This window comes from Calonectris borealis, chromosome 27 (genome assembly GCF_964195595.1).
Source record: "Calonectris borealis chromosome 27, bCalBor7.hap1.2, whole genome shotgun sequence".
NCBI lineage: Eukaryota > Metazoa > Chordata > Aves > Procellariiformes > Procellariidae > Calonectris > Calonectris borealis.
The window spans coordinates 5680019-5706175 of NC_134338.1; the positions used below are offsets into that span (position 1 = coordinate 5680019).

The 26157-nt window shown below is 62.9% G+C and overlaps 3 protein-coding genes across 5 annotated transcripts in view; all 3 read right to left on the reverse strand.

Moving 5' to 3' along the window:
* The window catches only part of TET3 (tet methylcytosine dioxygenase 3), a 36607-nt gene extending 23231 nt beyond the window's left edge, over positions 1-13376 (reverse strand). Inside the window, exon 1 of the mRNA XM_075175016.1 lies at positions 12970-13376. Coding sequence (XP_075031117.1) covers positions 12970-12999 — 30 coding nt within the window. The 5' untranslated portion in view covers positions 13000-13376. The remainder of the gene's footprint in view (positions 1-12969) is intronic.
* A 1490-nt stretch (positions 13377-14866) lies between these two features.
* Positions 14867-18223, reverse strand: DGUOK (deoxyguanosine kinase). 3 transcript variants are annotated; one of them, XM_075175056.1, is made up of 7 exons: positions 18120-18223; positions 17669-17781; positions 17410-17582; positions 16810-16957; positions 15870-15985; positions 15648-15747; positions 14867-15405 (listed from the first exon to the last, which is right to left on the reverse strand). In XM_075175056.1, exons 1-7 carry the CDS (start codon positions 18196-18198, stop codon positions 15343-15345), a joined length of 792 nt encoding a protein of 263 aa, XP_075031157.1. In that variant the 5' UTR covers positions 18199-18223; the 3' UTR covers positions 14867-15342. The 3 variants fall into 3 exon arrangements, with proteins under 3 accessions (XP_075031157.1, XP_075031158.1, XP_075031159.1); XM_075175057.1 differs by lacking the exon at positions 15870-15985; XM_075175058.1 differs by lacking the exon at positions 17669-17781 and having other exon boundaries at positions 18120-18207.
* A 1373-nt stretch (positions 18224-19596) lies between these two features.
* On the reverse strand, positions 19597-26131 carry LOC142093636 (actin, gamma-enteric smooth muscle). The gene is made up of 10 exons (XM_075175017.1): positions 25785-26131; positions 22942-24452; positions 22036-22207; positions 21801-21929; positions 21599-21709; positions 20925-21009; positions 20660-20821; positions 20383-20574; positions 19976-20157; positions 19597-19853 (listed from the first exon to the last, which is right to left on the reverse strand). Exons 2-10 carry the CDS (start codon positions 23088-23090, stop codon positions 19710-19712), a joined length of 1326 nt encoding a protein of 441 aa, XP_075031118.1. The 5' UTR covers positions 23091-24452; positions 25785-26131; the 3' UTR covers positions 19597-19709.
* Between the last annotated feature and the right edge of the window lie 26 nt (positions 26132-26157).

Sequence of the window (26157 nt, forward strand, 5' to 3'; positions counted from 1 at the left end):
TACCCAAGTCCTATATACCCAGCAACCCTATATATCCAGCGACCTATACATCCAACAACCCTATATAGCCAGCAACCCTACACATCTAGTAGTCTACCTATCCAGCAGCTCTATATAATGAGCAATCTTATACATCCAGGAGCCTTATATATCCAGTAACCCTATATATCCAGCGACCCATTATATCCAGGAACTTACATACTCCGCAATTCCATATATCCTGCAGACCTATATATCCAGCAACCCTATATATCCGGCGACCCATTATATCCAGGAACTTACATACTCCGCAATTCCATATATCCTGCAGACCTATATATCCAGCAATCCTAAACCCAAGTCCTAAATATCCAGCGACCCTATAGGTCCAGCGACCGATACATCCAACAACCCTATATGGCCAGCAGTCTATAGATCCTATAGTCTATACATCTGTATTTCAAATTACGACTTTCAACCTCCCCGCCGGGCTGTAAGAAAAATGAACTGAACCCACCCGAAGCCAAGAGGGGAGCAGTTTTACACCCCTCCTCCTCCAAAAACACCCGCTCGCCCCCGCCGGGGCCCCAAAACTTCGCCCGGGTCAATATTTTGGGGGTTTATTAAATCCCTCGGCAGGAGCCGAACGGTTCAGCTGCCGAGAACGGCGCAACTCGGTGCACGCAAAGCAGCTTGAAAAGACGCCGCTTGGTGTCATCCCGCTGCAAAACCCGCCCGATTTTATTAAAACTGCAGAATTTGGGAACGGGAGAAAAACCCGAGGAAGGTTGGACCGCGCCGGCGGGGACTCCGAGCCCTTCCCGGTGGCATCCGGGCGGGCGGGGAGGGAGGGGACGCAACGCCGTGCGGCGGGGGGGCTGCGGCGAGGGCACGGCGGGGTGTTTGGGAGGTCAGCGGGTGCCGCTGCCAGCCAGCGGCACGGGCCGGCCAAGAGGCAGGAGGCACTTTGGCTGCCGGCCCCGCGCCGCGCCGGTGGAGCCCGGCCAGCCCCCGGCGCTCGGCTTGTGGTTTTCCTCCTCTGGCAACAGCCCCGGGGATCCTCCGTCGGGACGGCGGGTTGGGGGGCACCGCCGGGGGGAAGCCCCCAGTGCGGGGAGACCCTACAATAACAAACCGCCCGGCCGGTGCCACCGAAGGGTTTTGCCGGGGAAGGAGATGCCGCCAAAATCACACAGCCGGGGGATCGATGCTCTCGGGGGGCACCGCCTCACCTCGCCGGACCCCGAGAGATGGAAAAACCCCCTCCCGGTCCCAAATCGCCGCCACGGTCCCCGGGTACCGGTGGGGGGGATGCCGGAGAGGAGCCGAATGGCGCGGATGCCCTAAATCCACGCTCAACACCCCCAAAAATGGAAAACAAAGGAAATCTGGGAAACCCCGAGCACCGAGCCGGACCCACGACAGCCCCCGGCTCCCCGCCGGCTCCCCCCCCCGGCCGGGGTACCCACCGCGCCGGCTCACGGCCCCGCTGCTCCCCGGCGCCGCGGGCGGCCGCGGCTGCCTCTCCCGCCTTGTTTTCCAAGCTGTTTCCATGGCCCCGGCTGACCCCGGCGCTGGGTCTGAGCTGCTCGCTCCTGTCCTCATTTAGCCCGGAGAAAAGCCGGAATAGCGCCGATGCCGAGGGAGCTGAGCTGATTTATGCCGCGGGAAGCCCGGCTCTGCTTTACACCAGCCCCGGGAGCACTTTTGGGGACCCCCGTCGCCGTAACCCCGCTCCGGACGGCGCTGGAGCGATTATTTCACCCCCTTTTCCTTCTCACCGGAGTACGACGAGCCGGCTGAACGCGATATAGTCCCGCTCCCGGCTTCCACACCGGCATTCCACCAGCGCCGGGAGCTTCCGAGGGAAACGAGGGATTTTTTTTCCAGGTGGAAAAAAATGTGTTCCCATCTCCATCCTTTTCGTTTCCTTCAGGAAAACGCTTTTGCCTTTCGGAGGGGCGGCGGCAGGGATGCTCGGGGCAGGGATGCTGCGGGAAGGGATGCTTGGGATCGGGATGCTTGGGATTGGGATGCTCGGGGACGGGATGCTCGGGGACGGGATGCTCGGGATGGGGACGCTCGGGGTTGGGATGCTCGGGGTTGGGATGCTCGGGGTTGGGATGCTTGGAGCGGGGATGCTCGGAGCGGGGATGCTCAGAGCGGGGATATTGGGAGCGGGGATGCTCGGGGAAGGGATGTTCAGCACCGGGGCTGGGCGAGCGGATGCCCCAGCGGGATGCTCCCACCGGAGCAGCTTTTGGGAAGCAAGCTGCCGCGGCCAAGCCGCTACGGCGTGCCTTCCCACCGCGGCGCGGAGCCGAGCCGGGAGCCGCCAGTTGGCGCGGGCAGGGGGAAAGGCTTGGCACGGTGTGGAGCCGCGTCAGGCTGCCGGCTCCGGCCGGGCAGGGAAGGAGCCGAGCTCTTGAAAGGGAAAAGAAGGAGGGGAAAGGAAAAAAAAAAAAAAAAAACCACCCAAAAAAAAACCCGCGGCGCTATTTTTGGTTCTTGGAGCGGTTTTTTTCCTCAAACACAGCTGGCTCCTCTCGTGCCGGCGCTCGGCTACCAGATTGGCGCCGGGGCCAGCTGGGCAAAGCCAAATCGCCGGCTGGTGGGGAGCGGCGGCTCGGCGGGGAGCGGTGCCTGCTCCGACCCTGGGGAAGGGGAAGGAAGGAGGGGACGGGGAGGAAGAGGAAGAGGAAGGGGAAGAAGGGGAGGGGAAGAAGGGGAAGAAGGGGAGAGGAAGGGGAAGAAGGGGAGGGGAAGAAAGGGAAGAAGGGGAAGGGAAGAAGGGGAAGAAGGGGAGAGGAAAGGGAAGAAGGGGAAGAGGAAGAAGGGGAAGAAGGGGAAGAAGGGGAAGAGGAAGAAGGGGAAGAAGGGGAGAGGAAAGGGAAGAAGGAGAGGGGAAGAAGGGGAAGAAGGGGAGGGGAAGAAGGGGAAGAAGGGGAGGGGAAGAAGGGGAAGAAGGGGAGGGGAAGAAGGGGAAGAAGGGGAAGAGGAAGAAGGGGAAGAAGGGGAGAGGAAAGGGAAGAAGGGGAAGAGGAAGAAGGGGAAGAGGAAGAGGTAGAGGAAGGGGAGGAAGGGGAAAAGGTGAAGAAGGGGAAAAGAGGAAGAAGGGGAAGGACAAAGGGGAAGGAGAAGGGCATGGGGAAGATGGAGATGGGGAAGCAGAAAGGGAAGGGGAAGATGGAGAGGGGGAAGGGGACGAGGATGGGGAAGGGGAAAGTGAGGAAGGGGAAGAAGGGGATGGGGAGAAACAGGGAGAAAGGGGAAGAAGAGGAGAAAGGGGATGGGGAAGGAGGGGAAGAAGAGGCAGATGGGGATGGAAAGGAAGGGAAACAAGGGGAAGAAGGGGAAGGGGACGGGGAGGAAAAAGGAGAAGGAAGGGCGTGGGCCGCAGGAGAAAGGCCTGGGGCCTCGCCTCGCCTCTCGCCCGGCCCCAGCCCTGCTGCTCCCGCGGGGCTGGGCCAGATTTCGCAGCCCCGCTGCCAGCGTCACCCGTGGGACCGGGCTTGGTCCCCTCCCGGCCCCACCACCCCCCCGGCGGGGACATTTCCACCCTGCCCGCTTGCTTTGCATTGCAAACTCGGGGGGGGGGGAAAAGCCGGTTTTTGGGGAGCGAGGAGGAAAGCCGCCCCGCACCCGTGCACTAACCAAACTGCACCCCAATTTTCAAGGCTTTGCCCCCCTGCTTCGAGACGGCGGGGGGGTGTCCTCACACCCCCGGGTACAAGTTGGGGATGTGCCAACCCAGCACCCATGGGTGCTGGGCTCCCCTCCAGCCCATCCCCGTCCCGTCGTACCTGGGGGATGCCGCGGTTGTCCCCCCACCGGGACGTGCGGGCTTCTCGCGCCGCCGCCGTGCCGCACAGCCCGACCTTTCGGCAGAGGAGGAGGAGGAGGAGGAGAACGGTGCGCGCCGCCGCCCTCCCGCCCGGCAAGCGCGGACAAGTCGGCGGCGCGATGGCTGGCGGGCAGGAGCCGGGAGATGAGTGGGAGCCCGGCCCTGCCCCGTCTGGGAGCAGGGAAAACGCCAGCTCTGCCAAACCCGGAGCTGGTTTCACCGCCACGACTCGTCCCCCGTGGGGAAAAGCATCTCGCGGCGGGTGGGAGCCGCGACCCCTCTGGATGAAATCCCTTTTCCGAAGGCCGGAGGAAGACGCACGGGGTGGAAAACGCGTGCCGGCGGCACGGCGACACCAGCTCGGCACCGCCAAAACCATTTTGCAGCATGCTGTACCAAAAAAAAAAAAAAACCCCTTTTTCTCCCCCAAAATTTAAAGCCCCCCCCCTCCCCCCATCCCAGCTGCCTCCCCCGGGGCCGGGGCCGCTGAGTCAGCACCGGCGCTGCTGAGTCACCGCAGCCACCTCAGCCCCGACGCCAACCGGCTCCGGCGATGAGCTCAGCCGCGGGGGCTTCGGCACCTCCGCGCTTACCGGCAGCCGCGGCACCGGCACTGCTGGGCCCCAGGGAGCCGCACGGCGAGGCTTTTGCCAGCACCTCTGCCTACACCTTGGGGTCTCACCGGCTTTTCCCCCCACACACACACCCCGAAACCTCACCCATCCCCAAAACCGCACCGATCAGCATCGCCTTGAATCCAAGGCTACCGAAACGCGGCCGCCGGCTGGGCGAGGAAGCCGGCAGCGTTCCAGCTCTCCCACCCTCCAACCGGTGCCGCGGTCCTCTCCGAAAACACCCCATCATGAACCACCCGCGAGCCGCGACGGCCGCCGCAGTCACCATCCACATCCTCCCCACCTCGCTCGCCGAAAAAGGAACGGGAAGGATAAAAAAAAAAGGGGGGGGGGGGGGGAAAAACCCAATCTAATTTTGCTTTTTTGCCTTTTTTTTTCCCCCCCACTGGGGTCATCAGCGCCGTGGGGGATGCACCGACGCCGCCCCCGGCTTCCCCGGCCCGGTGACGGGGTTGATGACTCACGGGGAAGGAGGGGGGGGGGAAGCGGCGCGTGCACGGGGCCGTCATGTTTGTAAACCTAAAAAAAGCCATGTGCGGGCAGGCAGCGTGCTCCGGCCGGCAGCACCGGCTGCCAGCGGCTGCAGGCGAGGAGCACGGGGACGGGCAAGGGACAGGCAGCGCCTGCCTTCGCGCCGGCATCCCGACCGGGGAAGGCTCGGCGAGGCACCCGGCGCGGGTGGGAGAAGTCGGCCCCGCTGCATCGCTTGTCTTGCGACGGCTTTACTCGCTGCGGTTTTACGTGCAAGGGCTTGAACTGCAACGGCGTTAAGTGCAACGGCTTAAATGCAATGGTGTTAGATGCAACGGCGTTAGATGCAACAGTGTTAAGTGCAACGGTGTTATATGCATCGGCTTAAATGCAACGGCGTTAGATGCAACAGTGTTAAGTGCAACGGCGTTATATGCAACGGCTTAAATGCAACGGCGTTAAATGCAAGAGTGTTAAGTGCAACGGCGTTATATGCATCAGCTTAAATGCAATGGCGTTAGATGCAACAGTGTTAAGTGCAATGGCGTTACATGCAATGGCTTAAATGCAACGGCGTTAGATGCAACAGTGTTAAGTGCAACGGCGTTAGATGCAACGGCTTAAATGCAACGGCGTTAAATGCAAGTGTTAAGTGCAACGGCGTTATATGCATCAGCTTAAATGCAATGGTGTTAGATGCAACAGTGTTAAGTGCAACGGCGTTAGATGCAACAGTGTTAAGTGCAATGGGGTTAGACGCAACGGCTTTAAGTGCAACGGGGTTAGATGCAACGGCTTTAAGTGCAACGGCGTTAATTGCAACGGCGTTAATTGCAACATCAACCGGGGTTTCTAAGAGGCTCAGGGTCTTTAAAGCCCCTCACCCTGTGGCTGCTCATCCCCCTCCTGCACCCCATCACCTTCCGGCACGGCGTTTGCAACGGGCCGCAGCTCCCGGGATGCTCCTCCACCCATTTCGGCCAGGTTGGGAAGTGGGGAGCTGTGGTGACCGGGGCCGTGTCACCAGCAGCCACCAGCTCTGCGGTGACAAACCCTCCAGCCATTACACAGCATCCCCCAGCCTCCGCGCTGACGACTGCAGCAATTACAACTTGCTCCAATCCATTTTTTTTACAGCATTTTCAGGGCTCGGGGTGGTTCGAGGGTGGTGTTTTTTTTTTTTTTTCCCCCTCATTTGGCTGCGATGGAAATTGCAGGCTCGGGAGCTCGCGGTCCCCAGCTCCCCCGTTCGACAGCAAAATCTCATTTAATCAAAAGATGCAGTGACTGGATGTGCAGAAGCACTTCTCTCTTTTTTTTTTTTTTTTTTTTTTTTTTTTCCCCTTAAGAACTGCCATTTTAGCTGTAGCAAACAAACACGCCGCATTGTCCCCGCGACACGACTCCCTCCGACAACCCGGCAGAACCGCTGCCTGCAAATCCCCGCTGCCTGCGCGCTGCCAGCCCCGTCCCGCCACCGCCCAGCATCCCAGCTCCCGGGAAAAAGGGGGGTTTTGGCCCCGGGAAAGAGGAGAAAATTGGGGTTGAGCTGGGTTTGCGGGGCTGGCAGCGGCGTGGCGGGCAGATGTGGAGCGGGGACGGAGCCGATCGCAGCTGTTTCACCTCCAGCCTCTTCCCGTTTCATTTCATCTCCCCTTGGATGCCGGCCCGGGGAGCGGGGGGATAAAAAAAAAAAAAAAAAGGCAAAAAAAAAAAAAAAAAGCTCTTTCATCCTCAAAAATGGTCTGGCACCCTCTTGCACTGAGCTCAAAGTAGCGAGATTAAAGAGCTGGTAGAGGAGGGGAGAGGGGGCACCGGGTCCCCAGGAGGGCTGGGTTTGGGGTGCATCGCTCCCGTCCCTGCCTGCATCCCGAGCCGCGGTGGGGACAGCGAGGGGACGGGGAGGGTGGGGGCTTCGGCGCTGGCCCCTTCGCTGCCGGCCCGTTAGAAAGGCTCCCTGCGCGCACGTGGAGCGAGGGACATGGCGGGGACCCCGGCACGCGCGGGCGGGGAATGGGGACCCCACTGCCATAGCAATGGGGACCGGGGATGCCGGCACATGCAGGCAGGGGACCGAGGACCCCAGTGTCATAGGGACAAGGACAAGGGAGGCCAGCACACGCAGGCAGGGGACCGGGGACCCCGATGGCACGGGGCTGGGGACTAGGGACCCCTGCACATGCACGAGGGGAGCGGGGACGCTGACGCCGCAGAAAGAAGGAGCAGGGACCCCAGCATGCACAGGCAGGGGACAAGGGACATCACTGCCATAGGGATGGGGACACTGGGGCACACGAGCAAGGGACCAAGGACCCTGATCCAGTGGGGATGGGGACTGGGGAACTCCGGCACGCGTAGGCAGGGGGTCAGGAACCCCGATGCTATGGGGACAGGGACACACAATGCCACAGGGACGGGGGACGCTGGCACACATAGGCAGGGGACTGAGGACCCCGATGCCATACGGATGGGGACCAGTGACCCCAGCAGGGGTCCAGGGACCCTGATGCTGCAGGCATGGGGACCGGGGACCCTGGCACATGCAGGCAGGAATCCCAATATCCCAATGGCACAGGGACAGGGAGCGGGGACCCCAGCGCATGCAGGCAGGGGACCGGGGACCCTGACGCCATGGGGACAGGGAGCGGGGACCCCAGCGCATGCAGGCAGGGGACCGGGGACCCCAGTGCCGTGGGGACAGCTCACTCCCAGCGTTCCAGCGCCGGGGACACGCCGGGAAAGGCTTTTTGGGACACAGACCCGCAGCACAACCGCGCGTCCCAGAGGCACCGCGCCACCGCTTCGCCGTCCCCGTCCCCAGCGGGGCCAGCAAAGCCCCACCAGGAAAGGCCAAAGTAGGGGGGGGGACATTTTTCTTTCCCAAGGTCCCATCGGCTCCTTCTCCGAGCCACCTCTCCCCTTAGTTACCTGCGACAAAGGGTCCAGGTCGGTAATCCGAAAAACAAACCTCGTCGCAGCTAATTAGGTGCCAAAGGCCAAGAGCGGGGCTCGTTTATGGGGCCACCGTAACAACCTGCGAGGACTCTGCTCCGGCGCTGCCCGTCCCTCCCCAGCATGATGCAACCTCGGGGCCGCACCGGCGCTCACCGCATCCCGGCACCCTGCGGTACCCGGCACCCCGGCACCTATGGAGGGGTCTTATTTTGCAAAGCATCCGCGGCTCCGGAGGCGGCTCCGGCGTTGGCGGGCAGGCGGGTGCACGCGCCGGCGCATCCCGGGTGCGAGATCTGAAGCATCCCCGTCCCTCGAAAACACGTGGTGTCGCAGCCGCACGCCGCGGACTCAAAACTTCGGGGCGGCCACGCGTTTACGGCACGCTCTCCCTGACCTCGGGGACGTCCCCCGGTGCCACCAGCATCCGCAGCCGGTCGAATCCCGCCCGCCGTCAAACCGCACCGCTCTTGGCACCGGGATAACCCAAATCGCCGCTTCGGATGGCGAATCAGACTCCCCCCCCCAAAAGGAGGACAAGCGCCTTTTCTCCCCACCTCCATCCTACCCCCGGTATTCCTGGCGTGACGAAAAGCGGGGGGCTGACCTGGCCGGACCCCGTGCCCTCGTCACGGCGAGGGATGACAGCTGCCAGCGGCCGGGTTACGTCAGGGTGACGTCACGCCAGGGGAGCCTCATCGCCCTTGTTAGCATCACCCGCCGTACCTCTGAGCTCAGCACATTTCGGGGATGGAGGGAGGGGAGAGGATTCATAAAAATAATAATTTAAATAAAAAGCTGAAAGGCAATGGGGTAATAAAGATGGAAAGTGGGGGGGAGGGGGGGTCACGTTAGGGTTTATCCCCCCCCTCCACCCCCCCTTTGCCCCCCCCCCCCCAGCGGTTGAGAGAAAGAAAAAAGATAAAAGAGGGAAAAATAGTCAAAAACCACCCAAAAGGGGAGCGGGGCAGAGCCGGGGCCCGGCCGGGCGGTCCGTGTCCCCCCCGCCCGGCCCCGCCGCTTTGTCCTCCCGGCCCCGCCGCGCCTCCGCGCCCGCGGCACCTCATCCGCGCCCGCGGAGCCACAAAACACGCGCAAACCCCGCGGGTGGGGGGGGGCTTCACCTCCTTCCTTCCCCCCCCCCCCCTCCCCGGGGTTGCATGTCCGGGGGGGGGGGGGGGGGATGCATGGGGGGGGATGCAGGGGGGCATGCACGGGGGGGGGGATGCACGGGGGGATGCGGGGGGGGGGGATGCAGAGGGGGGTATTTTGGGGGAGGGGGGGTAACTTACCTCGCCGCTCCCCCCGCCGCTGCCCCCTCGCAGCCCCCGCCGGGCCCCGGCACGGATCCGGCCCTCAGGAGGAAGCCATCTTGTCTCCCTCTCCTCCGCGCTCCCTCACCGCCGCCCTGCTGCAGCCGGGGGGGTGTTTGACCGGCGCATCTCTTCTTCCCCCCCTTCCTCCTCCTCCTCCTCCTTCTCCTCTTCCTCCTCCTCCTTCCCTCGCTCCGCGCAACTCTTCTTTCCCCCCCCCCCCACGCGTAACCCCCCCCCCCCCGCCCCACGCAGCGCGACACCGCCCGCCCGCTCCCCCCGCCGGGGCTGCGCAGGAGCGGGGGCGGCGGGGGGGGGGACACGGACACGGACACGCAGGGGAGGCGCCTCCTCCCCACGCCACGACGCGCCCCCGACCCCGTCGGTGCCGCTCCCCCCCTCCCCCCAAAAAAAAAAAAAACCCAGGACCCCCAAACCCGGGTCGTGTGTCCTCCCCCCACGGGAAACTGAGGCAGCAGCCCACACTGGTGAGTGGGAACAGCAACACGCAGGGGCCAGACCCCCCTATAGCAGCCAGGGGAACCCCAAAACCACGCTTTGCCCCCCCCCCCAAATATTTTCCTGCTGTTAAACCCCCGTCACCCTCGTTAATTTGGGGACATCGTTAATTTGAGGACGCTGTTAATTTGGGGACGTCGTTAATTTGGGGACGCCGTTAATTTGGGAACGTCGGAGCTTTGCGAGGCTTAAATCCCGCAGAAGAACCCACGCGTCGCCCGGCTGCCCCCTTCTCCCCAAAATCCAGGCTGCAGTGAGAAAAGCGGGGGGGGGGGATATTTTCCCATGGGAAAAGCAGTGGGAATGGGCCGGCGAAAGGGTTAAGCCGGGGCTGGAGTCCTTAAACCAGCCCTGATGGGATCAGCTCCAGCTTTTCCAACCCCTGTCCGGAGCTGGCAGGTCTGGGCTACGATGCACACGTGTATTTTGGGGTGGGGGGGTGAGGGGGAAGGGAAAAGGGGAGCGGGAAAGTGAATTCCCCCAAAGCTTTCCCCATCCAGATGCTCCTGGGATGCTCCAGGTTTGGAGCTTTCCAAGCCTATTCCCGGCCAAATCGCCGGCAAAACTTCTACAAAACTCAAAGGTCCCAAAGGAGCATCCCGGTGAAAACTCTTTTCCGAAGGGATTTGCAGCAGAAGGAGCGACCCAAGGAGCCCCGGGCCCATGTAACGCCCGGAGGGATGGATAAACCAGCTGCTGAATCCCGGCGGAAAACGCAACCACGGACCCGGCATCCCCGTCCCTGTGATATTTGCTTGAGCTCGTCTCTTCCCGATAAGGCCACGCGTGAGCCCTATTGCAACGCCGAGCCGCAACCTGCCGGGATCCGACCTTTCCTCCCAGCAACGCGACTCCCACGGGAATAAATAGGATAAACTGGTGCCGGGAACTGGTTTTCCCTCAATTTCCAACCTTGCGGGCTGCAAACCCCCTTTGCCCGGCCAAGCTCGGCACTGCCGTGCAACAGGTCGCTGCAAAAAACACGGGGAGGGGGGGGATTTAATTAACGCAGACGCCTCCTTCCTCCCATCCTCCTCCTCCTCCGGCTGGACAGGGCAGCGCATCCGCCGGCATCCATCCCTGGCAATTTGCTCCCGAGTCGTTTTAGCTGTTAACATCGCAGCCGAGATCTGAAATATTTCCAGCGGAGGCATGGTAACGGCGAGCATCGCTCCGGATTAACCGAGGACATCCCGCCGGCGGGCGGGTGACGGTCCTTCGGGTGACACCGGGACGCGTCGCGGTGAAAATGAGACCAACCCCCGGCCGGTCCTTCATCCCATCCGTCACCCTGATGCTTTTTTTTGGAGATGCCAGACCCGGTTTGCCGGCAAAAGAAAAAAAACCAAAACCACCCAAAACCCACCAGGGAAACCCCTCGAGATGGACAAATTTAGTAACTTTTTATTAGTAATGCTTTAAATGAGATTATCCCTAATTCCAGCGTTTGGCACCTGCCAAACTCAGTTAGGGGCTTTCATTTCCCAACGCCGGGGATGTGCCGGGGAGCATCACGTCCCGCCGCCGAAAAAAGGGGTTTTGGGGTGCCGGTGTAACCGTTCCTGCCGGGAATGGAGTTTCCCGTGGGGTTTATTTAAGGTTTGTCCCCCCCAAACTGGGGGAGATGGTCAGAGCATCCCCCCCCTCCGCCAGCCCCGGTCTTTGCCGGGCGGTTTGGGCGGCTCTTGTTCAAAACCGGCGGCTCCCCGGCGCTGAGCGAGGCTTTGCCGTGTATTTTGCCGCGGCGGTAATGAGCGGGTTCCCAAGACGTTGATTAGTTATGCAAATGGCAAAAACATCCAGAGCCGCCCGGGGAGGGTGGGAGAGGGCCCGGCGATGCCGCGGGACGGGGAGCGGAGCGAAACCTCGACCTCCGGCGTCTTCCCTCCTCCTCCTCCTCCTCTCCCAAAACCCTCGTGGATGGGGACGCATCGCCCGGCGTGGAAATCAAACCCCAAGGGAGACGGCACGAGCGCGGCTCCAGCGACGGAGCTGCGAGGGGAGACGCCGGCATTCCCGAGCCCGGCCGAGCCGGAGGAACGGGCAGAACCGGTACCGGGGAAAGGGGTTGGCTCCCCGGCTCGCTTCGTCTGCCAAACCACCCCGGGAAAGGCGCCGGGACGTGGGAACCGCGGCACACCCCTCGCTCGGCCGCCGGCACCACCAGCACCAGCCCGGGGGAATCCCACCGCTGCCGACCCCGGCTCCGGCAGCATCTTTATAAATTCATCTTTTTGAGCACGGAAAAGTGCCGGAGCTGCTCAAATCCTCACCGTCAGCCGTTTTCACCGGCGCTTTGCCAAGGGCAAAGTCCTTCTCCCTGCCCCGCCATGTGCCAAGCGCCGGCCCAGCCGCCTGTCCCCACGTCCCCGCCGCATCGTCCCACCAGCCACCCCAAAGGGCAAAACCTGCCGGATGCAACTCGGAGGCGCGAGGCGACCGCTCACCCCCCCCCCCCCAAAACACCCCCAAAACACCTCCAAATAAACCAAAGCAGCAATTTTTTTTAGGGGGCAAAGTCCTAAAAATCAACCCCAAGCCGGAGATGTTCCCCCATCCCCACCTCTCCACTTCGGGGACCCCCCCCACCGCCGAATCGGAGCAGCCCCCCCCACCCCGTCCCCCCGCCCGCTTGGCCGCGACGGGTGCGATATTAGAAATCCCGGTTGCAACCACCCCGGCCGGTAAAACCAGAAGCGCCGAAGGAAGGCGTTGTAATTTTTGGTGGAGAAAATGCCACGACTTGTTTGTTCGGCGATGCTCCTCCCGGGCACACGGCTCTGCCCTCCCCGCACGCCCCCTTCCTCGCCACCCCCTTCTTTTTGGGGATCCCCCACCCTGACGGCAGCCGGGTAGGTTTCGTGCAGCGTTTTGCTCTTTTATACCAAGAAATTCAAAGAAATTCAATTTAAAGGTGGGGTTTGTCCCATGCGTCCCGCTGCCACCCACCCTACGGCGGCATTTCGGGGACGCCCCAGGGACGAGATGAGATTTTGGGGGGAGGGGGGGGGGTTTAAGGCATCAAAGCGGCTTTTAAGGCAGCAGAAGGTCCCATTTCCCACGGAAATACCCTTAAAAAAATAAAACCCATCAACCAACCAAGAAGGGATTTCCCTGCCCACCCCGACGACCCCCCCCCTACGGGTGACGTTACAACCGACCCAAAGAGGTCACAAATCACCCCAAAAAGGTGAAGGCGTCCCGGGAACGGGGGGAGGACGACGGCTGGGTTTGGGGGGGCTGGGGGAGCACTCACCTCCCGGCAAAGCCCCTCGCACCTTTCCATCTCGCTCCCGGGGCGAACGTTAGATTTCGGGGCTCCCCCCCGCCGCGGCGGAGCAGGGGGAACCGGCGGCTGGACCGGGCTGGCAGACGAAGCGGGCGCCCGGCGAGAGGGACATAACGCCGTCACCGTCCCCCCCGCCGCGGGGACGCTGGTGATTTCTGCGGGGACAGAGACGAAGCCGAGTGAAGCACCCGCCTGACGCCGAGTCGCCCCGACTTTTAATTTCCACGCCGTTTCCACCCCGGGGGCGGCCCCGCTGACTCCCCACCCCTCCTTCCCCTAAATTCCCACCAAAACGGGGTGCTGCTGCCCTCCCTCCCTCCCCTTATCCCACCCCCTTATTTTTTTCCAACCCCATTTTGCTTTTTCTTTTTCTTTTTCCCTTAAAAACACTCAGCTTCGCACAACTTCACCCCGCCGCCGCGCAACTTCAGCCGCAACTTTCCACGCACCGCCCCCCCCCCCCCTATAATGTAAAGCATTACCGGAAAAAAGGGGTACGGCACCCCCTTGGAAACGGGGGGCCGGGTGGGTTCGACCCGGAGCTAAGTGCATGCACGGCGGCGTGGGATGTTGGGGGGAAGGAAAGCGGGGTTAAAATGCGACTGCAGATTTTGCAACCCCCCCCCCCACCCCGACCCCGGGCAGGTGTTGCAGCGGAGCTGCACGTTGCTGCTGCTGCTGCTGCTGCTGCTGCTGCTGCTGCTTCCTTTGTTCTGCAGGCGCCCGCTCGGGGGGACCCGCCGGCCGGCCGGGGGGGCTGGAGGCCAGCGCCCTGTGCCACCCCCCCAAAATGCTTTGCAGCGAGCAAGGGTGGTGATGGAGGGCACCCAGACCCTCTGGGGTTATGGGGGGGGGGGGGGGGGGGGAGAAGAGAGGGGGGTTGCACCCCGTGTTGGAGGGGTTTGGGGGAAGCTGGGTGGGGGGCTGTGAGTTGTGGGGTTGTTATTGTAGGGTTGTTGGATGTGGGGGTGCACCGGGTTGTTATTGTAGGGTTGTCAGGTGTGGGTTCATACCAGGTTGTTATTGTAGGGTCGTCGGCCATGGGGTCCGTGCTGGGTTGTTATTGTAGGGTCGTCGGACGTGGGTCCATGTCAGCGTCCCTGCTCGGTTGTTATTGTAGGGTCGTTAGGGGGGGATCCGTGCAGGTCCTGCTCTGTTGTTATTGTAGGGTCGCTGGAGGAAACCCCGGGGGTGGCAGCCTGGCTCCTGTGCGCCCCCCCAGCCCCCTTCCCCCCCCCGCCCCACAGCCCCCCCAAATCCCCCCTCCCCACCCCAAACCCAACCTCGTAGCCCCCCAATCCCTGCCCCATATCCTGCCCCGCAGCCCCCCCCAACCCCCGCCTCCCCGCCCCAAACCCTGCCCCACAGCCCCCCATCCCAGCCCCACAGCCCCCCATGCCGCCCCCGGTACCTCCGGGGCAGGTGCCCCTCACACGTGCTCGGCCCCGCCCCCTGCCGGCCCCGCCCCGCCCGTGTTTATGTAGGGTCGCACACCCCGCCGCAGCCTCCCCTAAAGGCGGAGGGGGACCGGGCCGCCAGCCTCGTCCCCCCTCCACCCTGGGGGGGATCCCCCCCACACCAAGGGGTCCCCCCTAAAGAGCCAACCCCCCTCCCCAGCAAACCCCCCCCAGCGGGTGCCAAATCCCCAGGGTTTTCCCCCAAACCCAGCCCAGCCTGACCCACTCCCGCGGGGGGGGGCCCGGGGCACCGCGTGTCCCCCCCCTCCGTGGGGTCACCCCCACTCCCCCGGCCTCAAACACCCCAAAATCAGAGCAACAACGTCCCCCCGTGGGACAGCACCCACTGGAGCCCCCCCCCCCCAACCCTGCGCTCCCCCCGCCCGCGGATCAAGACGCAGAACAGCTCGACGTTGCTTCGTTTTTAATTTAAGGGGAAAAAAAAAAAAACATAAAATAATAAAATACGGGGGTTGGCGTCACTTAAACATGAGCCACGACGACGATTTTCCGGTGGAATTTAACCAGCGCATTAAATCCACCTTACGGAGCATCCTCGGCTCCGGCATTCCCGGCTGGGGAGCCCCAGAGATGGGGAGGGGGTCGCGGCGGTGACCTGGTCCCCCCCAGAGTGCGGGGTTACCCCAAGCTCATCCCACGGCTGCGCCTCCCGTTATTCGCCTTCAAACCACCCCGCGCTCCCAGCGCCTTAAATACCCCCCTGGCCCAAAATAAAAGGACCGAGGGGGACAGTTGGGGACCGGGACTTGTCCCTTGGTCTTGGGGTCGGGATCTTCGGCCGGAGCTCACGGCGGTGATGTCCCTTTTCCCGGCTCCGCCGCTGGGCGCGGGTACCGGCGGGCAGGGGTGCTGCCGCCGTCGCTCAGAGAGGGTCGGGACGCGACGGCAAAGCTTCGGCTCGCAGCGCCGTCGCAAAAGCCTCCACCTGCAAGGAGAAGCCGATTGAGAGCGCGGCGCCGGGATGGCACCGGGATGGTGCCGGGATGGCACTGGGATGGTGCCGGGATGGCACCGGGATGGCACCGGGATGGTGCCGGCATGGCTGAGGTTTAAACCGAGGGTATGGAAATTATTTTTTCCACGGAAAATTGAAGTTGAGGCGGAGGCTCGGAGGTCAGCAGGACTCCGACCGCGGTCCCGGCGCTCCCGGCAGCGGGATGTGCCCACCTGCGCCATGAGGACACGCTGCCCGGCCGCGTCGTGCTCGAAGTCCTTGTCCACGTCCAGCACCAGGACGGGCGCGTCCTTCACGTCCGCAAAGTGGACCCTGAAAACGGGAGGGAGAGAAGGGGTTAAACCAAATAAACCCCCAAATCAGGGAGGGGGTCACCCCAAAACCACGGCGGGTCTGGGTGCAGGGGAGCGCGGCGGGGACGGATTGGGACTCACTCCGTGGTCTTCTCCACCAGCCAGCGCTCGTGCTGGGCATGGAGCTGCTGCAGGTACCCCAGCTGGATCCCCCCCTCCTCGCTCCGCGCCCGCCGCCGCAGCCGCTCCAGGCACGTCTGCACCCGCACGGGAGACGGGAGGTTAACGGGAGAGACGGGAGGTTAACGGGAAGTGGGGAGATGGGAAGTTAATGGGAGAGACGGGAGACGGGAGGTTAACGGGGGAGACGGGAGGTTAACGGGACAGGGGGAGACAGGAGGTTAATGGGACAGATGGGAGAAATGGGAGGTTAATGAGATGCGGGAGATGGGAGATTAACGGGAGAGATGGGAAACAGGAGATCAATGGGAGAGACGGGAGGTTAATGGGACGTGGGAGATGGAAGGTTAACGGGAGAGACGGGAGATCAACGGGATGTGGGAGACGGGAGGTTAATGGGAGAGACGGGGGATTAATGGGATGCGAGAGACGGGAGGTTAACGGGAGAGAGGGGAGGTTAATGGGATGCAGGAGATGGGAAGTTAACGGGAGAGAGGGGAGGTTAATGGGATGTGGGAGACGGGAGGTTAACGGGAGAGAGGGGCGGTTAATGAGAGAGAGGGGCGGTTAACGGGAGAGAGGGGCGGTTAACGGGAGAGAGGGGCGGTTAACGGGATGCCAGGGTCCGGCAAGGCAGCCCCCGGGGAAGGACCGCAGCCGGGCATCGAGCATTCCGGGAGGACGCTGCAGCCCTCCCTCCCCAAAACCCGCTCTAGGATCCACAGCAAAACTCCCACCGACATTCCCCCGGGAACGGGAGCGGGCCCCCTCCTCCGGACCAGCGATTTACGGTTATCAAACCGTAATTTTGACAATCGCAGGAGCTCGCCGGGCTCCGAGCCGAACGCCTGCCGCATCCCCCTCCCCGCTGAAGGCTGGGGGGGCTCTCGCCGGCACCCACCTGCGGCGTCGCCCGCAGGTAGAGGAAGCCGTGGAGGGCGGCGCGGGGGCCCAGCTGCCGCAGGAGGAAGCCGTGCCAGTCCCGGTAAATGGCCCACTCCAGCGGCTGCAGGTGCCCGGCCTCAAAGAGGTTCTTGGCAAAGACGTACCTGGGACGGACGGAGAGAGGGGACACTGCCGGCGTCGGGACATCCCCACACCCAGGCGGCTTCACGGTCGTTTTTTCACCTTTTTTTTTTTTTTTTTTTTTGCACCAAGGGTGTTTAATTAAAGCAGAAATCCTTAATTTGGGGTTGAGTGATGTTGGGGGACAGGCAGCCGCCCGGTGCGGCTCGCCGCTACCGAGGCCACCCGTCACCCCAGGGATTTCAAGCCTTTGCCTGACACGGGTGAGGATGGGGTGAGCAAAAATTATTTGGGGTATAATGAAGTCCCAAATTATCCGACAAGCACATTTCCATAATGAAGCATCGCTCCGGGCTTGGCTGGGCTCTGCTCACCCCGGGGGTCCCAACACAACCCGGGCAGCGGGGATGCTCGTTATCCCATTGAATCCCTTCATCCTTCTTCTTTCCTATTGTAATTTGGGGGTGCTGGGTACCTGTCGCTGTAGACGGAGCGCTCGAAGACCCGCACGGGGTGGGAGGTCCCGGGGGGCGGCGGCTCCAGCATCGCCTTCAGCCGGCTGATGCAGGAGAAGGTCTGGAAGGTGTAGGACCACCGGGCTGGCTCCTGGTACATCATCTGGAGAAGGTTGGTGGAGCCCACGGACGCCTACGAAGGAAGAGACGGAGGATGAGGTCATCCCACCGCGGCGTGGTGCCGAACGGTGCCGCTACGCGGCCGGTAGCTGCCGTTACCTCCGCCGTGCCGCCGGCTGGCACCTTTCGCCACTGTGCCACGGGTTCGGTCACCAAGTGCCACTCGGGGAAGGTGGCACCCAGCAGCTTCAGGAAGGTGGATTTGCCCACGGCTGCGGGGAGCGGGGGGCGGCGCAGGGTGGGCTCGCGTGTCCCCCCACCCCGGTTGCTGCCGCGGGGTAACGTAGGTTTTCTGGGTGCCCCCCCCCCGCAAGCCGGGCAGCAAAGAATAATTAATTACAGACATTAAATCGGACCCGAGAGGCTTCAGGCTGCGCCCCCTCCCAAGCACCCCAAATCCCCCCACCTCCATCGCACCCCAAATCCTCCTGCCCCGCCCCCTAGGCAGACACCCCCCACCCCAATCTGCCCCCCCACCCCAAAAGCCACCGACCCTCCCCTTGTCACCCCGGGGACCCCCGTTGTCGTGTCCCCCCCCCGCCCCCGGTACCGATGTTCCCCTCCAGGGCCAGGCGCAGGGCGGCCCCGCACCGCCCCATCCCGCCACCGCTTCCGCCTTCCCGCGTCATATGCTAATGAAATGGTAATGAGCGGCGCGCGCTGCCGCCCCCGTGACGTCAACACGCGGGAAGGGGCGGGAGAAGGGGGAGGGGCGGGGCGGGGAACAGCCGCGGAAGCGGAGGCTGGAGGCGCGCGCAGTGCTGGGGGGGGTATGGTAATTTATGCAAATGTGATTCCACCCACGACGTGTCCCGGCAGCACGGGAGAGGGGACAGGGCGGGGCACCAACTCGGGGGAGGGGCACCAGTATGGGGTCAGGGGCACCAACGTGGGGTCAAGGGCATCAACACGGGGTTGGGGACATCAACACAGGGTTGGGGCATCAACATGAGGTCACGGGCATCAGCACGGGGTTGGGGACATTGACACGGGGTTGGGGACATTGACACAGGGTTGGGGACACCATCACGAGGTCAGGGGCATCGACACAGGGTTGGAGGCATCAGCATGGGGTTGGGGGCAACAACATGGGGTCAGGGGCATCGACACGGGATTGGGGGCAACAACACGAGCTTGAGGGCATCAATGTGACATTGGGGACACCAACGTGGGGGCAGAGGCACCAACATGGGGTCAAGGGCGTCAACATGGGGTCAGGGGCACCAAGACAGCATTGAGGGCACCAACATGGGGTCAGGGGCACCAAGACGACATTGGGGGCACCAACATGGGGTCAAGGGCATCAACATGGGGTCAGGGGCACCAACATGGGGTCAGGGGCACCAAGACAGCATTGAGGGCACCAACATGGGGTCAGAGGCACCAACATGGGGTCAAGGGCATCAACATGGGGTCAGGGGCACCAAGACGACATTGGGGGCACCAACATGGGGTCAGAGGCACCAACATGGGGTCAAAGGCATCAACATGGGGTCAGGGGCACCAAGACGACATTGGGGGCACCAACATGGGGTCAGAGGCACCAACATGAGGTCAAGGGCATCAGCATGGGGTCAGGGGCATCAAGACGACATTGGGGGCACCAACATGGGGTCAGAGGCACCAACATGGGGTCAAAGGCATCAACATGGGGTCAGGGGCACCAAGACGACATTGGGGGCACCAACATGGGGTCAGAGGCACCAACATGAGGTCAAGGGCATCAGCATGGGGTCAGGGGCATCAAGACGACATTGGGGGCACCAACATGGGGTCAAGGGCATCAAGATGGGGTCAGGGGCACCAAGACAACATTGGGGGCACCAACAAGGGCATCAAGATGGTGTTGGGGGCATCAAGGCAGGGTTGAGGGCATCAGCATGACATCAGGGGCACCAACATGGGATCAGGGGCACCAGCAATGAGGTTGGGGCTCCCCCATTCCTCCCCTCCCCGTTACCCTCAGCCCCTCCCCCAGCCCCTCCCACCCTCCAACACTCCAAAATCTCCCAGAAAAGGGGCAGAGCCTGGAGAAAAGGGTTTAATGCACAGTGGGCGGCAGGGAGGAGCAGCGGGGACCGAGGAGGAGGGGGACACCCCAGCCCGGGCAGGGGGGGCCACCGCGGGGCGGGGAGAGGGCTTAGAAGCATTTTCGGTGGACGATGGAGGGTCCGGCCTCGTCGTACTCGGGTTTGCTGATCCACATCTGCTGGAAGGTGGAGAGGGACGCCAGGATGGAGCCACCGATCCACACCGAGTACTTCCGCTCCGGCGGGGCGATGATCTGCCAAGACATGAGCCGTTAGGATGCACCCCTTGATCCTCCACCCCACCCCGAACCTGCACCGGGAGAGGATTTGGGGTGTTTGGTGGCCATGGTTTGCCCCCCCCCCCACCACCACCTACTTTGATCTTCATGGTGCTGGGAGCCAGCGCCGTGATTTCCTTCTGCATGCGGTCGGCGATGCCGGGGTACATGGTGGTGCCGCCGGACAACACGTTGTTGGCGTAAAGGTCCTTGCGGATGTCGATGTCGCACTTCATGATGGAGTTGTAGGTCGTCTCGTGGATGCCGGCTGACTCCATGCCTGGGGTGGAAGGGGGCTGTCAGCACCCTGACCCCCACCCATGCCTCCTCAGGGCTCCCCAAAAGAACCATGGGGTCACCCGTGGGTTTGTCCCCCCAGTTTGGGGTGAAAAGCACTTGGAGGAGCCCCGAATGCCTCTGTGGGGCACCCATGGGAGCTGGTTGCCCGCTGGTGGGGTGGTGGTGATGGGGGGCAACCACCTAGGACAGGTCGGGGTGGGCTCACCAATGAAGGAGGGTTGGAAGAGGGTCTCAGGGCAGCGGAAACGCTCGTTCCCGATGGTGATGACCTGCCCGTCGGGGAGCTCGTAGCTCTTCTCCAGCGAGGAAGAGGAGGCAGCCGTGGCCATCTCGTTCTCAAAGTCGAGGGCCACGTAGCAGAGCTTCTCCTTGATGTCGCGCACGATTTCCCGCTCGGCTGCAGGAGACGATGGCGAACAGGCTCAACCCGGTGCCGCCGCGGGGTCCCCCATCACCCCGTACCTCCCTCCCCGACTCCGTACCGGTGGTGACGAAGGAGTAGCCCCTCTCGGTGAGGATCTTCATGAGGTAGTCGGTGAGGTCGCGGCCGGCCAAGTCGAGACGCATGATGGCGTGGGGCAGAGCGTAGCCCTCGTAGATGGGCACGTTGTGGGTGACGCCGTCCCCGGAGTCGAGGACGATGCCTGGGAAGCGGGGAGGAAGGTGAGGGAGGGGGCTCGAAGGTGGCTTGATCCCTTCCCCATCACGGATGGTCCTCGGGCGGCGGATGCCGCGTGTCCTACTCACCGGTCGTGCGGCCGGAGGCGTAGAGGGAGAGGACGGCTTGGATGGCGACGTACATGGCGGGGACGTTAAAGGTTTCGAACATGATCTGGGAGGGAGGGCGAGAGGGGCAGCGGGTTGAGGGGGTGCACGGGGGTCCCCAGTGGCATCCCACCCCCACCCACGGGCGCCGAGCCTTCCCGGAGAGACGGGATCAGTGCATCGCATGGAAAAACACAGGGATCGTTGCATTGCACGGAAAAATAGGCGGATCGTTGCGTTGCGTGGAAAAGTAGGTGGATCCTTGCAGGGCACGGCCACGGGGGTCAACGCGTTGCACAGAGCAACGCACGGATCGCTGCGTTGGACTGAAAGACACGGGGGTGGATGCACGGCGTGGAAACGTGAGGCATTGCATGGCACAGAAAATCACGTGGGGCTGTGCATTGCGTGGAAAAAACGTGGGTCAGCGCGTGGCGCGGCAAACCCCGCAGGTCCGCGTGCTGCAGAGAAACCCGTGGGTCCGCGCCCGCGGCCGCCGGCAGCTCTGCACTTATTAAAGCACCGAGGTTCGCCCCGCGCCAGCTCCTCCGCCCTGCGCCGGCTCCTCCTGGCTCGTTAAACCCCCGAATCCTCCAGCCCTTCCTGCGATTTCAGAGGGTCCGTCCCCATCCCCGGGGGTCCCGCAGCACCTTTACCTGGGTCATCTTCTCCCGGTTGGCCTTGGGGTTGAGGGGTGCCTCGGTGAGCAGGGTCGGGTGCTCCTCGGGGGCCACGCGTAGCTCGTTGTAGAAGGAGTGGTGCCAGATCTAAGGCGAGCAAAGGAGAATTGGGGTCTCACCCCAAACCGAAGCCGGGGCTGGCACCCACTCCCCGCCCTGGGTGGGGGGGGGGTCTCACCTTCTCCATGTCATCCCAGTTGGTGATGATGCCGTGCTCGATGGGGTACTTGAGCGTGAGGATGCCCCTCTTGCTCTGCGCCTCGTCGCCCACGTAGCTGTCTTTCTGCCCCATGCCTACCATGACACCCTAACGCCGGCGGGAGAGACGGCCTCGTTAGCCTCATTTCGGTGATTAAAGCAGGGTGGGGGGTGGCTGGGGGGCTGCCGCTCGCCCCCTCCCCCCGGGTACCCACCTGGTGCCGCGGCCGCCCTACGATGGAGGGGAAGACGGCGCGGGGGGCATCGTCGCCGGCAAAACCGGCTTTGCAGAGGCCGGAGCCGTTGTCGCAGACCAGGGCGGTGGTCTCCTCCTCGCACATGGTGGGGCCGGGAGCGGTTGGCGTTCGGGGGGACCTGGGGGAAAAGCTGGGGCAAGGGGGGAAAACAGCGTTAAAGGGCGGGTGGGGGACAAGCGTCCGGCTTTGGGTGTTGGAATCCTCGGGGATGCGCAGCCCTGCAAAATCTTCCGTGCCGAGGGGGTGGCCGCCGGGTCCGGCCCCGGTGCGGCGATGCTGGGAGCGGGGTGATGCTCATCCCCCGTGGGTGCTGCTCCGCGCCAAAGCTGCTTCTCCATCCTTTGCCAGCCGGTGCCCGAAATAGGTGCCAAAGCCTGCTGCCCGCGCTCGCCCGGCATCGCCGTCCCCGGCCGGTGCCCCCCGAGCGGGCAGGGGGAAGGCAGGCGTCCATCTCGTCCGGTCCTGTCTCGGCGGCCCCTTGCCGCTCTGCCATCGCATCCTTTCCCAAAAATGGGAAAAAAATAGCCCTTCCCGGGGGGTGCCCCCCTCTGCCGGCGGATGCGCTCCCAAATCCGGAGGGAAGCAGGCGAAAACCTCGCAGGAGCCCAAAAAGAAAAAAAAAAACAACCCCAAATCGCAGGGATTTCTGGAAGAGCACGACCCGCTTTGGCCGCAGCCCAGCTCTCGCCGCCTCCACGGAAGCCCCCGGTTGCAGGGTCGTGCCGGGGTTGGCACCCCCCCTGTGCCATGCAAAACGAGCTGGGGCCACCCCATAAGCGCTGGGGCACCCCGAAACCCCCCGGGGTGTTTTTCCTTCCCGTTCTCCTACAAGCAAAAGGGAAACCAGGGCTGGGCAGTACTCACCGCGGACGCGAGAGCTCCTTTCCTCTGGGACCGAGTCCCGATGCGCCTTTGGTATAAATACCAGCGAGCCCGTGAAACCTCAGAGGCGGATCCTCTCTAAACAAAGACCCTAAATAGGCTAAATGATGGTGTGTTAGCCATATGGCCATATAAGGTGTTTTATTTCATTAAATTGACCTTGGACTGATGGTAGGACCCAGCACGGTTAATTATTGTAAGAAAAATGGATGTGGGGGATGCTTGGGAGGCAACATCCCATTTGTGAGTCTGTTCCTTTTATGTTCCGCTCCGATAAACAAGTGAGACACAAGTCCTTATAAGCGACGGTCTCGGCAAAAAGGAGGTGGAAGTATCTCCGGTTCCTGGGGAGAGCATGGAGAAACCCCACCCGGGTGGAGGTGGGTGTCGGGGCTCCGCCGTGGGGGACACCCCGCAGCCGGGACGGGAATTTGGCATCGCCGGGACACTGGAAGTGCACCGGGTTGGTGCATCGCTTCCTCCCGGCCTCGGTTCCCCCGTGTCTCCCCGGCATCTGGCACCTTTGGGATGTCTCTCCCTGGGGTCTTCTCTCTCTGCCCCCGTTTTGGGGCTTTCGGTGCCCCAAAGCCCCTCGTCCCCCAAATCCTCGGCTCGAGCAGGGCCAGGACCCGGAGCCCAGCCCTGTGTCGTGGGTGCACCCAGCTCCCACCCTCTCCCCGGGAGGATTTTGGAGGCAGGATGAGCCCGGACCCCCCAAGGGGCGATGAGGGTGCTCTCCCCTCATCCCCCTGCCCAAATGCGGCATGGGGGGGGCCGGAGCCACCCCCGGCCCTGCGGACGCAGCCTTGGCAGGGGGTGAGCGGAGCCGCAGCAGCCCGTGGCCCTGGCAGAGGCCAACCAGCGGCTGCCAAACTCCCGGCTGCCTTTTTAAGGGCAACGGTCCCGCGCCGGGGACTCTCCCCGAGCACCCAGGGCAGGGGGGGGGAGGCAGGAGAGATGCCCCGGAGCCACCACCCAGAGCTACGGGGACTCGGGTTGCAGATGGGGAAACTGAGGCACGGGGTGCCTGGGCTGCCTCCTGCTTTGCTTTGTGGGGTCCTGAGCTGTGCTCAGGGCAGGGACATCAAGGCACCGGGTGCAGCAATAAGGACCAAGAGCTGCAGGGTCCCACCACCACCAGAAGGGACCCAAGAGTCCTGGTGTCCCCCCAAGTCCCAGAGGGACGGAGTGGACTCCGCGCTGTCACCCTGCAGGGCAGGACAGGGACTCGGTGTCTCCCCAGCACCGCCACCGCACCTCCAACAACGTCCCCAGTGGGTGGCTCTGCCCCCGTTATCCCCCTTCCTCCGGGAAAACCTCAGCACACGGGGGCTGGATTTGTCCCCTGGGTCCCCTGGCCGTGCACTTCTCGGTGTCCCCACCGCACGCCCCGAGCCCCAGGGACCTGCCACCGCCTCGCGTCCCAGCCCGGTTCCCTTGGTCTGCCGCCAAACATGAGGTCACTGAGGCAAAAGGTTGCCATATATGACATGCTGGAGGGAAAAAAAAAAAAAAATTAACCCCAAACCCAGCAGACAGTGGGGGGGAAAAAAAAAGGGGAGTTGGAGGGAGGCAGCGGCCCATGCCGGCGCTGGGAGAGCCCCGCGCGGAGGGAGCACGGCCGTGCCGGGGGGCTGCACAGAGCCAGTGGCAGGACCCCGTCCCACCCCGGGGGGGGGCACGACTGTGCTCAAAGCCATGGAGGCACCCCCCGAACCCCGGGCTGGTGCAAACTGTGGGGTACCAACGCGAGACCCCACTCTGCAGCACCAAACCACATCGCTTTTCTATCCCTGGGGCCAGGCAGGTCAGCTCCAAGCTCCCCATCCCCGCCGGATCCCCAAACCGCCCCGACCCACGGCACGGCAGCCAGCCCGGACGGGAAGCCTCGGCACGGCCAGTTTGAAGCTGGGACCGCGGCGGCAAAGCCCCGAGCCGGAGCAGGCACGCAGCCTAAAAAGGAAAGGTTCGGCCACCGCAGCCAATCCAGCTGCCGGCTCTGCCGACGCTCGCGGCCGTGGGGAGGGTGGCCGGCGGCCCTGGGATGCTCGAAGGAACGCCAAGCATCCCACGGCACAGGCGAGGCTGGCCTGGGATCAACGCGGGACAAGGAGGGGGGCAATCCCTGGTTTGCCGTGGGATTTCAAAACTCCCGGCGCGCAGGCCGACCCTCGGCACCTCCGTATAAGGGTAACGTTTGCGCTTTAAATGTCTCGGGCTGCCGCCGAGGGTGGACAAAGCGGCGATGAGAGCTCGGGCAGGGATTTGGGTCTGTTCCCATCCCCGAGGCAGAGATAAGCATCGCGCCCTGCCTGCAGGGAAACCCCCCCCAAAACACGCAACCCGCATTTTTGCAGAAAATAAACCATTCCTGCAAAGCGTGGTTTCTGTCAGGGTTTAGCTCCTACCAGATTCAACCCCCCCGTTTTGAGCGATTTTAAGGTGTAACAGTCACATCTGGTGCAGCTGGAGGGTGGGTTAGTGGGACACTGGCAGCAGTGCCAGGATATCAGCGTTTATCCTGACACACAAACTGATGACTCAGTGACTTTAAGTGAAAAAATGATTAAAAAGCCGCCAGCTCAGAGAGCAGGGCCGGGCGCGAGGCAGCAGCTGGCCACTGACGTGAGAAACGCAGCCCTTGCATACGGCCGCGCTGGGAGGTATTTGAAAAATTCTCCACGAGGGTTTATCGGTCACTGGGACGACCGAAGAACGAAGCAGTGATTTGGCACCAGCTCCTCTCTGCTCGATGCTGGGGTCAGCTCAGAGCTGAGACCTTCAGGGATGGGGAGCGGAGATAAATTCGTTGTGATATTCATTACCAATTTGAAGGAATGGCTGCTTTGCAAGACGGGCTTTCACGCCTCGTGTCCCCGTGATGCTCTGGGGGAGCCATCGGGGTGAAGAGCAGGCTGCTCCACGCTGCGTAGAGCTGTGGGATGAGGCTGCAAAACCCGCTCCTGAGCATGGTTTAAATAAATGAGGTCTGAAAGTTAGCTCCCACAGATGCCCCGAAGTCCCCTTGCTTCCCTCCCGCTGCCGGGGGTAGCCTGTTTCCAAAACCGACTGCAAAAATGATGGCGGCAGCAGTTTGTCACGCAGGAGTCAAGGCTGTTGCAAATAAACACAAACCCTAAATAAATGGATTCCCTCCCCGCTCTCAGCCACGCCGGACCCTTCCAACCCACTGAGTTA

What these genes read in the sequence shown, in the direction of transcription:
- DGUOK (XM_075175056.1), bottom strand. Translation starts at nt 18,198, where the DNA reads ATGACGCGGGAAGGCGGAAGCGGTGGCGGGATGGGGCGGTGCGGGGCC. An exon ending in GGCCCTGGAGGGGAACATCG is followed by an intron (nt 17,782 to 18,119) that starts GTACCGGGGGCG and finishes CGCTCCCCGCAG; the next exon opens with CCGTGGGCAAATCCACCTTC. An exon ending in CAGCCGGCGGCACGGCGGAG is followed by an intron (nt 17,583 to 17,668) that starts GTAACGGCAGCT and finishes CTTCCTTCGTAG; the next exon opens with GCGTCCGTGGGCTCCACCAA.
- LOC142093636 (XM_075175017.1), bottom strand. Translation starts at nt 23,090, where the DNA reads ATGGCCATATGGCTAACACACCATCATTTAGCCTATTTAGGGTCTTTG. An exon ending in ACTGGGATGACATGGAGAAG is followed by an intron (nt 21,710 to 21,800) that starts GTGAGACCCCCC and finishes TGCTCGCCTTAG; the next exon opens with ATCTGGCACCACTCCTTCTA. An exon ending in ACCGGGAGAAGATGACCCAG is followed by an intron (nt 21,010 to 21,598) that starts GTAAAGGTGCTG and finishes CCTCCCTCCCAG; the next exon opens with ATCATGTTCGAAACCTTTAA.